The sequence below is a fragment of the Narcine bancroftii genome, chromosome 3 (genome assembly GCF_036971445.1).
Source record: "Narcine bancroftii isolate sNarBan1 chromosome 3, sNarBan1.hap1, whole genome shotgun sequence".
NCBI classification, from domain to species: Eukaryota; Metazoa; Chordata; class Chondrichthyes; order Torpediniformes; family Narcinidae; genus Narcine; species Narcine bancroftii.
Window position 1 is genome coordinate 13,015,507 of NC_091471.1, and position 14,173 is coordinate 13,029,679.

At 43.6% G+C, this 14,173-nt stretch overlaps 1 protein-coding gene across 1 annotated transcript in view; it reads right to left on the reverse strand.

Moving 5' to 3' along the window:
- The window catches only part of LOC138756974 (dedicator of cytokinesis protein 2-like), a 1,510,503-nt gene that overhangs the window by 1,296,509 nt on the left and 199,821 nt on the right, over nt 1-14,173 (reverse strand). Inside the window, 2 exon segments of the mRNA XM_069923500.1 lie at nt 968-1,023; nt 6,919-6,959. Of these exon segments, the coding sequence (XP_069779601.1) occupies nt 968-1,023; nt 6,919-6,959 (97 nt within the window).

Below are 14,173 nucleotides of genomic sequence, written 5' to 3' on the forward strand. Positions count from 1 at the left end.
TGTTCTAGATATGGACAATAAATGATAGATGTGCCAGCGAGACCACTATCCAATAACCCTAGGGTTCAATGCCGCTGAAAAGAGTTTTTAAAAAAGCACGCAGTTATAGCAAGTAATTAAAAGCTAATGGGATATTGTTTTTTTTTATTCCAGTTACACAGGATATTGGTGAGGCCCAGATTATTGCAAAATATTTGAGTCTCCTTATGTCAGAAAGAATGCCTTGGAAGCAGTTCCTGAAGAAGGTTGATGCTGGGATGAGGGGGGAGGTCTTGGGAAGACGTGAATATTCACTGAACTTTGAAAGAATTGAGGGTGATCTTAACGGAACCATTCTTAAGATCCTTGAGTATGAGCTTACTGTCATCCATGTGAGCACAATTTACAAATGCACCAAGATTCTTCCTTGCTGCAGTCACACAGGGTCATAAGAGGCAGTAACTCCAATGGAACAAATTAAATAGCACAAATGCTTCCCCATTGTGAAGGAAATCTGGAGCAAAAGGGTATAACTTTCAAGCAGAATGAGGAAGGGCCTGTACCCTCAGAGAGAGCTGTGAACCTTCGGAGTATTCTGCCTCAAAGAACTACGGAGTGGAGGCGAATTGAAGTTCATGGGGACAATTGAAGGTCATGATAAGCATGTAGAAAAGATCTTATTGAAAGGCAAAAGAGATGGAAAGGGCCATTTGGCCGTTAAATCTTATTCTGTAATTTAAGAGAAGGTTGGATTTGTACATGGAGGTGAAGGGGTCGGAGGGTTATTGACGGTGAGCGGGAGGTTTGAGCTAGTGTAATTGTTCTAGTGAACTGGTGTGGACTCGAAAGGCCGACATGGCCTGTTTCCGCTCCGTAAATGGTTATACGGTTAACTCCAGGCAATCAATGTCAGTGATCCAAAGTCAAACCCAGATCCACCTCAGCAGCTTACCAGTAAATACCCAGATTTGACCAAGCAGAGTCTTACCCTCTGATTTCAACTGTTGCATTTTTGATGTGGATGACCGAGGCAGGAAATATTCCCTGAGGAGAGAGCACATGGACATACTTTAGCTGCAATCTTTCATAACATTCTGAAAGGATACAAGGCATTCAATGAATGCTAATCCATCAAAAAATAAATATTTCACTGCGACAGATAACTTTATTCCATTTTATTGCCCAGATTGTTTGAAGTTGAGTGGAACCTATTGATTTGAAGGAACATCTATTGAGATGACGTGTGTTTTAAAGTGAGGTCGTATTTCAAATGGAGTCTCAAAGCAATTACTGAGCAAGCTGCAATTCACAATATAAAATCGTGATTGCTTATTTCAGCTGGTGCACACGCGTTAGCTACAAAAATTAAAATGGAAATTGAACCAGTATTCAAACTATCTTGGTTGGCACAGGCAAGTTTGGCTGAGGGTCTTTTCATGAACTCGACAACTCTGTGTGTGACAGGGAGGGATGTGGTCTTTGCTGCAAATGCATGAGCATTCAAAATGTACGAAACTTTCCCCAGGGTTGGACAGTACAGCCTCATATCTTGAAGAAGGGTTCAGGCCCTTCTTGCTGTATATTTCAGCGTATAAGTCAAGTCTTGAAATCCTCAAAAATCACTCAAAATTGGAGGATGGGGGGGGGGGGGGGAGGTCAACTTATACACTTTTGAGATCGTAAATTCAACTAAAAAAAATAACAGTTCGACGTAGATTCAGTGTATAACATGACCCTATATAAAACAATCCTAGAAGCACCTCCCCACCGCTGGTGCCGCCGGTCCCTGATGCCTCCCCACTGCCAGGCACTGCCATAATCCACCCAGATTTTGTACAATTGTAGAGCCTGCAGCTCCCGATCCTGCGGAGATCTTGAGGTCCCAGCTCCTTCCAGGAGCACGCAGTCCCAACTCCTGCCCAGGAGATCATGGTCCCAGCTCCTGCCGGGAGCCCGCGGTCCCAGCTCCTGCCGGGAGCCCGCGGTCCCAGCTCATGCCGGGAGCCCGCGGTCGCAGCTACTGCCGGGAGCCCACGGTCCCAGCTCCTGCCGGGAGCCCGCGGTCGCAGCTCCTGCCGGGAGCCCGCGGTCCCAGCTCCTGCCGGGAGCCCGCGGTCCCAGCTCCTGCCGGGAGCCCGCGGTCCCAGCTCCTGCCGGGAGCCCGCGGACCCAGCTCCTGCCGGGAGCCCGCGGTCCCAGCTCCTGCCGGGTGCCCGCGGTCCCAGCTCCTGCCGGGAGCCCGCGGACCCAGCTCCTGCCCGGAGCCCGCGGACCCAGCTCCTGCCGGGAGCCCACGGTCCCAGCTCCTGCCGGGAGCCCGCAGTCCCAGCTCCTGTTCGGTAGGCCAAGATCCATGGTCCTGCTGGGAGCCTAAGGTCACCACTTCTGCCCGTGGTCCCTACTCTGAGCACACTTGGGCAGCAAGGCAACTTCTTCAATGCAGATGGCACCGCACCCAATGTTGAAAATGGAGTCACCGACTCCCAACTGCAGCCGATACTGAAGACTTGGACCAAGTACCTTTGGCCAGAAGCAAAAGTTTTTTTTTAAAAACTGTTTTTTGACTTGCTTGCTTAATTTACAGATTTCTTACTTGGCTATGGGGTGTTGTAACGAAGTTTAGGTTGTTGCTGGGAGGCCAGAAAACTAGTCTCTGGCATGTTCCTTATAGAAAATTTCCCCCAAATTTTATAATTTTTCATGATAAAACCATGAAAATGAAGCTGAAAATGGGGACCTGACTAATACATCCAAATACACAGCATCTTTACCTCCCATGGACACAATGAGACCTGCTCAATTCCCCCAGCATTTTTTTGATTTTACTACAAGCACAGTCATGTTTCATTCAATTGGCCTCCAACCACCATTCAAGGCGCAAAAAAGACCTTCTTCTAAGCAAGTTCTCACCTGAAAAGATGGAGGGGTCATTTATTGCATCCAATGCGGACTCCTCTACGTGGGGGAGACTGGACACAGATTGGTGGATCACTTCATTAAGAACCTTTGCACTGTTCACTGCAATATTAAACACTTTCTAATGGTCTGCTGCTTCAATTCCACATGTCTGCAATTGTCTGCTTTGGCACAAAACGTTGGCTACCTTTAACTTCTTATGGATGCTGTATGACCTGATGAGATTCTCCAGAACACTTGGGTATCGCACTAGACCCCAGCAACTGCAGACATTTTTGCTAACTACAACAATCACACAGTATTGTTGACCCACTACCATCAGGAAGCAGGTTAGAGGAGGATCAAAATCAGGACTGCCAAGCTGGGAAATAGTTTCTTCCTGCAGGCTGTGAGATTGATGAATGGTATCCTGTAACCTTGGGTCTCTTATTAACAAAACAAGCAAGTTATTCCCCTACTTATGACCTATGTAACTTACGATCATCCATACATACGACTTAAAGTATAATATTTTTCAAAATAAAGAAAATATATGTACTGTAAATAGAAAATTTACAAATCAGGTCCCAGGGGCTATTTTATTTTGACAGACCAACATGGCGGTGGCTGTCGCCGAATGTGTTCTATTTTCCGGACACAAAGGCTGTGGCGGACCGAGTCTTTGAGGTGGGGGAGGTGAACACAGGCCAGATGATGGGCAACAGGTCTTTCCAGTGCCGGGCGGGCTGAACAGTGGATGAAGTGCCATGGCTCCAGTTTAAGAATGTGATGGCCTGGAGTAATATATGTCTGACTTGCGTCCATTTCGAGATCCAACTAGTGGGTCAGAATGGAACTCGAGGACCATCTGTATTGTACACACTTAGTTTGTATAATATTTTGATCTATATATGTGAAGATTACATACACTGTGGTCCGCAGAAACATTGTTTCATTTTTAAAAAAAATGAGCACAGTAGAAGCCAATTCTGGCCATTTAAACCCATCCAATTACACCTAAATCAGTGGTTCTCAACCTTTTTCTTAACACTCGCATACCACCTTAAGTAATCCCTATGCCATTGGTGCTCTGTGATTAGTAAGGATTACTTAAGGTGGGATGTGAGTGGGAAGGGAAGGTTGAGAATCACTGCTCTTGACCCAATTGTTAATTAAATATTTTCCTTGAGAAAAATTGTCACTGGCCCATTTCCTTTGGAGTTACGAAACCGTGCACATAACGAGTCAATTAGGGACGATTAAAACAGTGATTTTAAAACATTTTATTTACACTCACTAATCACAGGGCATAGGGAATACTTAAAGTGGTATTTGACTGGAAAGAAAAAGGTTGAGAACCATTGACCTACATCCCTGTACATATTGAAGGGTGGAAAGAAACTAGAGCACCCAGTGAAAACCCATGCAGACACAGGGAGAACGTGCAAACTCCTTACCGACTGGTTGTATAGGTATTTGACTTTTTATTCTATATTTCCCTGCAACACAAACTCAAATTTTCCCTGAACGTGGAGGTTCCTGTCAAGCCAAAGCTCATACCTTCTGGCATCACAGGACAGACACCTCGACTAATTTGGCTCGTTGCCGCAGAGGATCTTGTGTCATTGTTTTTATCATTTGGACAGTGTTCCTGTTGCACCCGCAAAGCACTTCCTGCTCACGGACACTAAATGGACGATCAAGCATGCACCAGCGGCGGAGGGAGTGTCGTTTAATTTCTCCTCTCCGCTAGAAAGCCGCAACAGACGTGTCCAAGAGGTTGAGAACTGAGGCAGCGATAAACTGCTGATCAAATCCTGGAAAACTCCAAGCGGAAATCTATTTTGGACTGACACCAAGAGGTTATTTTTGCGTAAAGAATCCTTCGCACCTCAGTGCACTCTCTTCTCCACATACCACAAAGAATGCATGCACAGATACATGGAACAGTGCAGTACAGGAACAGGCCTTTTAGCCCCCATGCCTGTCCTGAACACCATGTCCAAACCATACTAAATCTTGACTACTTGCACCTGGTATAGTATATACCCCTCCAACCCCTTCAGATTCTTCTATCTTGAATAAATCCCACTATTGTATCTGCTTCCACCCCTGCTCCTGACAGCACATTCCAAGCATCCATCACTCCAAGTGTAAAATAGGCCCTGCACATCTCCCGCAGACTCCTGTCCCCTCACCTTAAATGTGTGTTCCCCAGAGTGTGACTTAAAGCACAAAAGGCAATCTCTTGTCCTCAAACACTACCACTTCATGGACCTCATGCTAATTTAACTGTGCTTTTCTCTGTAACAGTATATTCAACACTTTTGTTTCTTCATGGACTACATGTTGTATAGGTTGACTTGCCTGAATAGCACACAAAACATATTTCTTTGCTGTATCTCGATACATGGGAAAATGAGAAAATAATTCACAACAATTTAGATTCAGAACTATATTTTGCTTGCATAAATAACCCCTTCCAGCTCCATGAACTGTTAATCATTTCAGCCACTCTTAGCCACTTTTCTTAAGGAAGGGAAAACTAGAGGTTGTACCATCCAGTGATCACTGGGGAATCAGAGGTGGAGAGGATGAACTAATTTAAATTCCTGGGAGTCACTATCTTGAAGGATATTTCCTGGACTCAACGCATGAAGGTCATCATAAAGAGAGCACATCAGCGCCCTGACTTCCTCAGGAGTTTGTGAAGGTTTGGTATGTCATCAGAAAAACCTTGATAACCTTTAACAGATGTGTAGTAGCAAGTGCTGACGTGAACCTCCAAGCAGAAAGGTAGTAGACACATCCCAGTGCATTGCAAACAAAACCCTCCTCACCATCGAGAAAATCTATAGGAAGCGCTGCCATCGGAGAGCAGCAGCAATCACCAAGGACGCACACCACCCACCACATGCTTTGTTCTCACTGCTGCCATCAGGAAAGAGGTCCAGGTGCCACAAGAATCACCCCACCAGGTTCAGGAACAGTTGCTATCTCTTGACCATCAGACTCCTCAACAACAAACTCAGAGACTCACTTAAAGACTCTTATTTTGCACATTACTTATTACTGATTTTTTTTCTGTATTTGCACAGTTTGTTTTCTTTTCCTTCTTTGTTTACATTTCTCTCTTTATGACACATCTTTTTGTTTAGTACAGTTTACTCTACTGTTAATTAGAAATTCTGTCTGGCCTGCAGGAAAATGAATGTCAGGGTCATGCGATGTACCTGACAATAAACTTCAACTTGAGAGTTGTTTCGTGGCAAATACCTAACAAAAGGCTAAGGCCTGAAATATTTGTCAGCCTTTACCACATCCAAGACCATCACACTGAGCCCGGGGGGGGGAGGGGGGGGGCCCTCAGGGCTGTGCGCTCACTCCACTTCTGTTCACTCTGCTGGCCCACGATTGTGCAGCCAAACGCAGCTGGAACCCTATCAAGTTCACTGATGACACGACAGTGGTGGGCCTTATCGGTAAGAACAAGGAGGCAGTGTACAGAGACGACGTGAGACACTAACGAGTGGGTGCAGAGCCAACAACCTGTACCTGAACGTTTAAAAAAAAAACAAGAGACGGTTGTCGACTTCAGGAGGGCCCGGGGGTCCGCACTCCCCCGATCATTGACCACTTTACCATCGAGGTCATCAACAGGTCATCTGGTGGAGAATCTCACTTGGTCCCTTAACACCAGCTCTGTAGCCAAGAAAGCCCGGCAGCACCTCTACTTCCTGCGAAGGTGGAGGAAAATCCATCTCCCACCCTCCATCCTCACAGACCTCAAGTTGGTTATGTATCTCTCTTTGCTATATAAAGGACACTGTATGACCTGCTGAGTTTCTCCAGCGTCGTGCTCTTACTTCAACCACTGGGCCTGCAGACTTTTGTGTTTCCCATCCTGGTCCTTTTGTCTCACTGATGCCCATTGAGTTCCTCCAGAAGATTGATTTGTTGCTTTACTAAGATTGTACCTTTCCCACCAGGACTTGCAGAATAATCAACCAGTTATCACTGCAAAATGCAGAAAGCAAGACTTACCTGCACAGATCTGTTCCTCAGGGAGTATCCTTTGTACCAACCTATGAAATAGAAAGACAAGGAGCATTATTACTGTGAAGAAGAAAACATCCTGATTCCATTGTGAATTCTCCAACTGTAGATAATGGCTTTTTTCGGACTGTAACGGAACTACTTTCTGCCTACCAGCACTTTGGATCAGTTTTTCTTTAATAATTTAAGAGGAGGAAAGATTAAAACAAGAGGACATGAGTTAAGAATTAAGGGGCAGAGGTTTAGAGGTAACATGAGGGGGAACTTCTTTACTCAGAGAGTGGTAGACGTGTGGAATGAGCTTCCGGGAGAAATAGAGGCGGCAGAGTCAATTGTATTATTTAAGAAAAGGTTGGACAGGTATATGGATGAGAAGAAGATGGAGGGTTATGGGCATTGTGCAGGGAGGTGGGACTAGAGAGGGGTGTTTGGTTCTGTGCGGACTAGAAGGGCCTAATGGCCTGTTTCCGTGCTGTAAATTGTTATGTTATGTTATATTAATTTCATACTAGAATCGTAAGATCTCATTTTATTTGATGAATTGCTTCTGTTGTGGCCTTCTCTCGGTCAGAGAGACTGAATGAAGGCGGAAAGATTGCTTCACTGAGCACCTTCACTCTGCCCACATCAATGAGAGTGGCCATCCACTTCAACTTGCGCCCCACTCCCACGCCGACGTGTCCGTCAATGGCCTCATGCACTCCCAGACCAAAGCCACCCGTAATTTGGAGGAGCAACACCATGTGGGCACTCCAACTGGATAGCATTGACATCAACATCTCTGGTATTGGCTAGACCACTCCCTGCTCTCCCTCCTTTCCTCTAGCCCTCTATCCATTCCCTCCCCATTCACAGGGCCATCTTCCCTTCCCCTGCCTGCTGGTGTGCCCTCCCTCCCTTATCCACCCATAACCTCTTGCCTATGGGCTGGTGCTCCTCTAGTCAGGACCATGAACTGGAGTTGGTGAAGGTTTGGTATGTCATCAGAAAAACCTTGATAACCTTTAACAGATGTGTAGTAGAAAGTGCTGACGTGAACCTCCAAGCAGAAAGGTAGTAGACACATCCCAGTGCATTGCAAACAAAACCCTCCTCACCATCGAGAAAATCTACAGGGAATGCTGCCATCAGAGAGCAGTATATACATAGGACCCTCCTATGCACCATATTATTCAGAAGCCAGCCTCCATTTTGCATACCTTGATGAAGGGCTCAAGCCCGAAATGCTAGTTATGTAAATTTACCTTTGCTATATAAAATATGCTTTTGGACCTGCTGAGTTTCTCCAGCACTGTGTTTGTATTTCAATCATGGCATCTACAGACTTTCGTGTTTTACTCTCTTTTATTGTACCTAAGTCTCGCCTTATAAACATTCTTCCAATGCACTATTTACACCACACTATAAAGGCAATGAACACAATCTGATCCAAACTGCAACATTAATTATTTTGGTCTCGCCCTATCAAGGACCTTCCCTTTGTTCTACACATCCACTTCTGCTGCTAACCTGCTTTCTCTCTTATGAGAGCAGCATTGACAATGGTCAATGCAAGGCTTCCAACTACTGCTGAACCTCTCTCTCCCCACCCCCCCTCTCTGCCAATGCCCAGCGATTAACATCTCCCAATTCTTCCCACATCTACTGTTAGGTCTGCTTTGTTCATGAATGAGTGAGACAAACACCAGGCTGAGTCGAAATCAGGGTTCTTTGTTCTTTATTACCGGATTGTAACACTTGCGACTAACCATGTTAGTCGGAGAATGCATTCTGCCGTTATCAGCAAAATGGTGATTTTTTATACCCTTGGATATGTGCTTAGAACATCATCATATCATTACTTGTCCAATGACTAAAACTGTTGCTATCCTTTCCCTGCTAGCTTCCTGCCTCTCAATCCATCAATGTCTCTCTTATCTTGTAAGTACAAGGATGCATTCACATCTTGTTACAGCCCTGTCCATCTCCCAAACACTCCCTGTAACTCCTTACACATTCCCATCTCATGATGTTTTACCTTACACTACCCACTGACCATTAACAACTCTGTCAACGTACCAACATCCCAATGGGAAGTCGGGGAGGGCTGAATTACAGGGCCACTGTTACATAGTCCAGATGTCACTGGTTATTTTCCTGAACACGTTTGGGTGTATTTATGGACTTTGGACTGCTGATCTCAAAAAAATTACTTTAACATTTTCTCATCACAAACTGTTTTCTTTTAAGATATAACCTATTTTGTGATTTCCTGTCATATTATGTCTACAAGTGTATTATCCACAAAGCAAGTTGTTTTGATCAGTCCAAGCATGCCTGGGCAAGTACTCCATGCATGTGTTATGTGAACATTGTCTTTGGCCTGGACATGCTTAGTCAGGATACATGCAGACAGGCTATAAAAGCAGCTCACATATACAGATGCTGTGCATTACATTGATTATAGATTGAATGCATGTTGATGTCCATGCTCTTCAGGCAATATCAGAGCAAGTGTATACAATAGCATTTATTTTCTTCAGGGAGATTCAATGCAGCCAAAATGCCTCATCAAAGTCCCAGCAGCATGTATGGCGAGTATACACATAAATTCAATAAAAGTTAATTTAATGTTTCTCCAATTTCCTATGCGATCCAGCAAAACTGAAATAATCTTTAGAATAAAAATCATGTCATAATGAGTAGAATGAAAAATCTTCCTCTTTAGGGTTTACCCTTCTCCATTTATCTACTAAATTCATATCTTTCATTAAAGCCATCAATTGTTCAGCCATTTTAGTCCTAATTACTGATTTTGGAGATTTATCTAATAATGGATCCAAACAACAATTAAAATCACCTCCTACCACAATTTTATCACATGCCAGATTTAAATTAAGAAAAGAGTCCAACATAAATTCCTCATCATCTATATTAGAGGAGCATAAATATTCATTAAAGTCCAACACTCAGAAAAAAAATTACAAAAAATGATAACATAACATAACATAACAATTACAGCATGGAAACAGGTCATTAGGCCCTTCTAGTAAGATAACTTTTTAAAATAGCCACTCCTCTTGCTTTCATATTAAAAGATTATAACTTGTCCAATCCAATCTCCCCATGGTAACCACACTAAAATAACCAAAAGATCTCCTCAAAGATTAAAAAAAAGAGAACCCACATATAAATAAATAAACAAAAAAAAAATACTGTAATACAGCATTACCCCACCCCCCCTTCCGCATGCTACAAAGTGGCTGACGACTTCGTAAGGATCAGTCGCTAAACCCCCGACCAGAACAAAAAAAAAACAAACAAATCATTTCAAGAATGATATGCTTTCTCCAAATCTCTATTAACTTGATTGTCATCAATATCAATATCAATCAACTGCTGAGATTCCATCTCTTGCCTTCCAGTCTTCCTCTTCAGAACTAGAACAGGCTGTTGAGGAAACCTTTCTTGACTTTGCACCTGAAAATTATCCGGTAAAGAATTGGCAAATCTAACAGCTTCAGCGTCATCACTGAAGAACTGAGATTTAAAATCTCCATTAAAAACTTTAAGTACGGCAGGATACCAAAATGCAAACTTGTATCCTTTCTTCCACAAAATAGCTTTAGCTGAATTAAATTCTTCATGACATTTAATAACAGCTTGACTCAAATCAGCATAAACAAGACTCTGTTGTTTTTAACTACTAAAGGGCATTAATTACTTCACACATTCTGAACAGCAACTCTTAAAATCAATTCTCTATCTTGATAGCATAAACCTAATCAGGATAGAATGTGGAGTTTGACCAGGAAGAGGTTTCCTTCTTATCGCTCTATGATCTCTATTCAAATCCAGACGATTTAGAAAATATTCTTTTCCCAAAACTTTGTGAATCCACTTCAAAAATTGCATTATTCCTTCGACTTTGATTCTCCAAGGCATCGATTTTCTTCATCAAATCATTTCTTTGAATTTCCCAACCAGTAATAGACTCCTCCGTCTTTACATTATTCCACATCGTCTTTACAGTCAAAAAAATCTTCTTCAATCTTCTTAAATTTATCTTGCACTTTGTCCACTACTTTCATACACTTTGCCACATCCAACTTCAGAGAAGATATTTACCCCTTCTTATCAGCAAGCTGTTCCTTCACAGTTGAAAAACCTTGACCCATCTGAATTGCCAAATTTTCAGTCTGTTCAGGTAAATCAATTTGTGAAGTTGAATCTGAATGATGAGAATCAGATTTAAACTTTCAAGCCTGTTTAACTATAGGCATACCCTTATATATATAAGTTACTTCCTCCTCCATACCTTGATCTTCTTCTTCTTCTCCCAGTCCTCCAGTGTCTCCTTCCTCTTCCTCCGTTGATGCTGACTGCAGGTGTGAGACTCCCCCTCACCAACCGTCAGTCCAGGGTCAAGGCCGAGAGAGGTTGGGTCTCCCTGCAATCTGGGCCACATTCGATGTAACACGCATCGTGAAGTTAGTTCCTCCTGGTCTGGAGGAGGACATCATCGAGTGCTGGCACCACCTTCCGCAGCACTGCGCGAAGTTGGTGCCGGTGTAGAATGAATCCTACCAGAGGACTGGCTCTGTGGACGGGGATGAGGAGGAATTGACTCCGAAGGCTCCACTTCAAAGGTAGCCCCAAATTCTTCTGTGCTTGATTAGCTTGTTTATGATTCATTTTCTTTGCTGTTTGTACTTTTGTTTTCTTCATAGTTACTTCTAGGATATTTCAGCAAAATATTTTAAAAAGTTTAAAACTTTCAAAACAGGTTCTGCCAGGGGAAGGTGCCTCTCCATGTCTTCTCCCTACGGCATCACACCATGCCCCACTGAAATTATCTTTGTGTTCAGCTTGAAGTTGTCAATCGTAATCCCCAATTATTTTTTCAGGAACCAAACCTTAAGAAAAATTGTTGTCAGGTTCAAGGGCCTCAAAATAGAACTTCCACAGTGAAAAATCTGTGGGGGATAGAAATGCATACGTATTATTTATTCCCTGGCTGCTGTGCTCAGCTTCTGAAACTTTATTCCATTGGATTCACTGAACTAAACTTCTGCAGCATCCACAGGTCCATCTGGGCAGGATCATCCAGCTAACTGCCCTGCCACTTACAGCAAGGTATCACAAGAAGGGGTGACCATTTCCCCATTAAACACAGAGCTAAGATTTCCTGCTCTCACCTCACCCCTTGCTTTTATTTTGCAACGCAAGGTTCATTAGTGGTCATGCATAACCACCATGGCTGATCTCCCCTTTTTTTTGCACAAACCACACATCCTGGGAACAGAGTGATAGGGTGCCATTCATCAGAGTTGAGAAAAATGAGAGATAATTTTAAATTTAACTTTTAAATTAGACAGAGAGCGCAGTAACAGGCCATTTCTGCACATGAGCCTGTCCCACCCAATTTACACTCAAGCAACCTACACCCCCAGTACATTTTGAACGGTGGGAAGAAACCAGAGCCCCCCGGGAAAACCCAGGCAGACATGGGGAGAACGTACAAACTCCTTACAGACCACGCAGGATACGAACCCAGGTCCCAATCGCTGGCGCTTAGAGACTTTGAAATAACTGCTACACCAACAGTGCCACCCAAATTTTGTTAATCAATGGCAGTTCTAGTCAGACAAGGTAATTTGCATCACTGCTTGGTTTGGAAACAAGAGTGCCCAGTGTGACAGAATGTTTTTGGGAGATATATTGGGGAACATTTTTTAGTGTTGGTCACAAACAAACAATTTAAAACAGATCTTATTTGAAATACTGCAGCTCTGCTCATGCTCAACAGGCCGGCTCCAAGAGCCTTTGCAAAAGCTTTGGAGAGTGCCCAAGAGACTTCACTAATGAATTGTTGTTTAGAAAAAGGCAACAGATGAAAGAATGCATCGGAGCCGCAGGCTGTCTGGAATGGAACTTGCTGTTCTAGGAGGGTCATGTGGTTTTGCAAGCAGAGAGAGTAAAACAGGCTTTCTCTCAGAGAGAGAAAGAGAGAGATCAGTTCTACAGTTCAGCAGCAGCTGGGACTGGAACAGGACAAGCTGGCAAGCTTGTGGAAAAAAAATCCTACTTTGAGTTCTTAGTTCATTTTCAGCCTGTTCAAAACCCTTGTGGTCCATGTAAGAGGAGAGGACTGGTTGAATAATGTTTCACTTGAAATAAGTGAAGCAAAAAGGAACTCTGTGGTGACCTGAAAGAAAGAGAACCCTGAGGGGGCAAGTTTCTTTGGCAAAATACTGAAGTGGCTGATGGAAGTAAATGTACAACAAATCTCTCTATGAAAACTGACAAGAACCTTCCTGAGCGGTGACCATTTACCTTCCAAACACCAAAGCCTGGTGAACTTCATAAATGTTAAATTCTGTACATAATATAAAAATTGCCTGAAACTAGTGAACTTGGAGGAATGAGAAGTGAGATTGGACTGTGAACCAAAGAACTTGTCTGAATGTACACACACGCATTACATACACATGCGCTCAGAATTAGAAGGGGGTTAGGTTATGTTAAGTAAGTCAGTAATGTTAAGTTAAAGTGTGATCTTATTTTCATGTTTGAAGGTAATTCAAAGCAACTTTTGTTTAAGTAACCATTTGTCTTGGTGAATATCTCTTGCTGTTGAGTTTTGGGGTCCTCTGGGCTCGTAACACCAGCAACCCAGAAGGCTGCAGATAGAGGCAGCCACCCCCCAAGCTTGTCACATGACCTGCCTCTTGAAGACATCTGCATGACGGGCTACCACAAGAAGGCACAAGAAGTATCACAAGATACTTTTATTGTCATGTGATAAAACAGAAAATGTAATATTACACAAACTTTCCTTTAATCTACCATAAAGAAGGCAAAGATTTGCCATCAGCAGAAATTGCCTGTCGCCCCTTACAGTTCGAAAGACAGAGGCAAAAGCGAGTCCATCCAGAGTTTCTGAATGTGTGTGGAGTCACCTCTAGAGCTCCCGCAGCCTCTGCAGACACACAGCTTTCGAGCCCAACCTTTGGCAACCCTAGCTCAAAATCCAAACTTCAAACACCACGGGGAAGCCTTAAGCGCCTTTGGCACCCTTTTGATTCTGATACCCGGTTCCCTTCAGCCAGTCTTCACCAGTCCGCAGCCTGCCGTGTGTCCCTTGACCACAGTCGCCAGCGGCTTTCAGCCTGTGTGGGTGCCTCGTCTCAAGTGACTAATAGCCCACCATTATTGTGTTCTTCTGCCTCAGTCCTTCCCACTGGTCACCATCCCGTGCCTT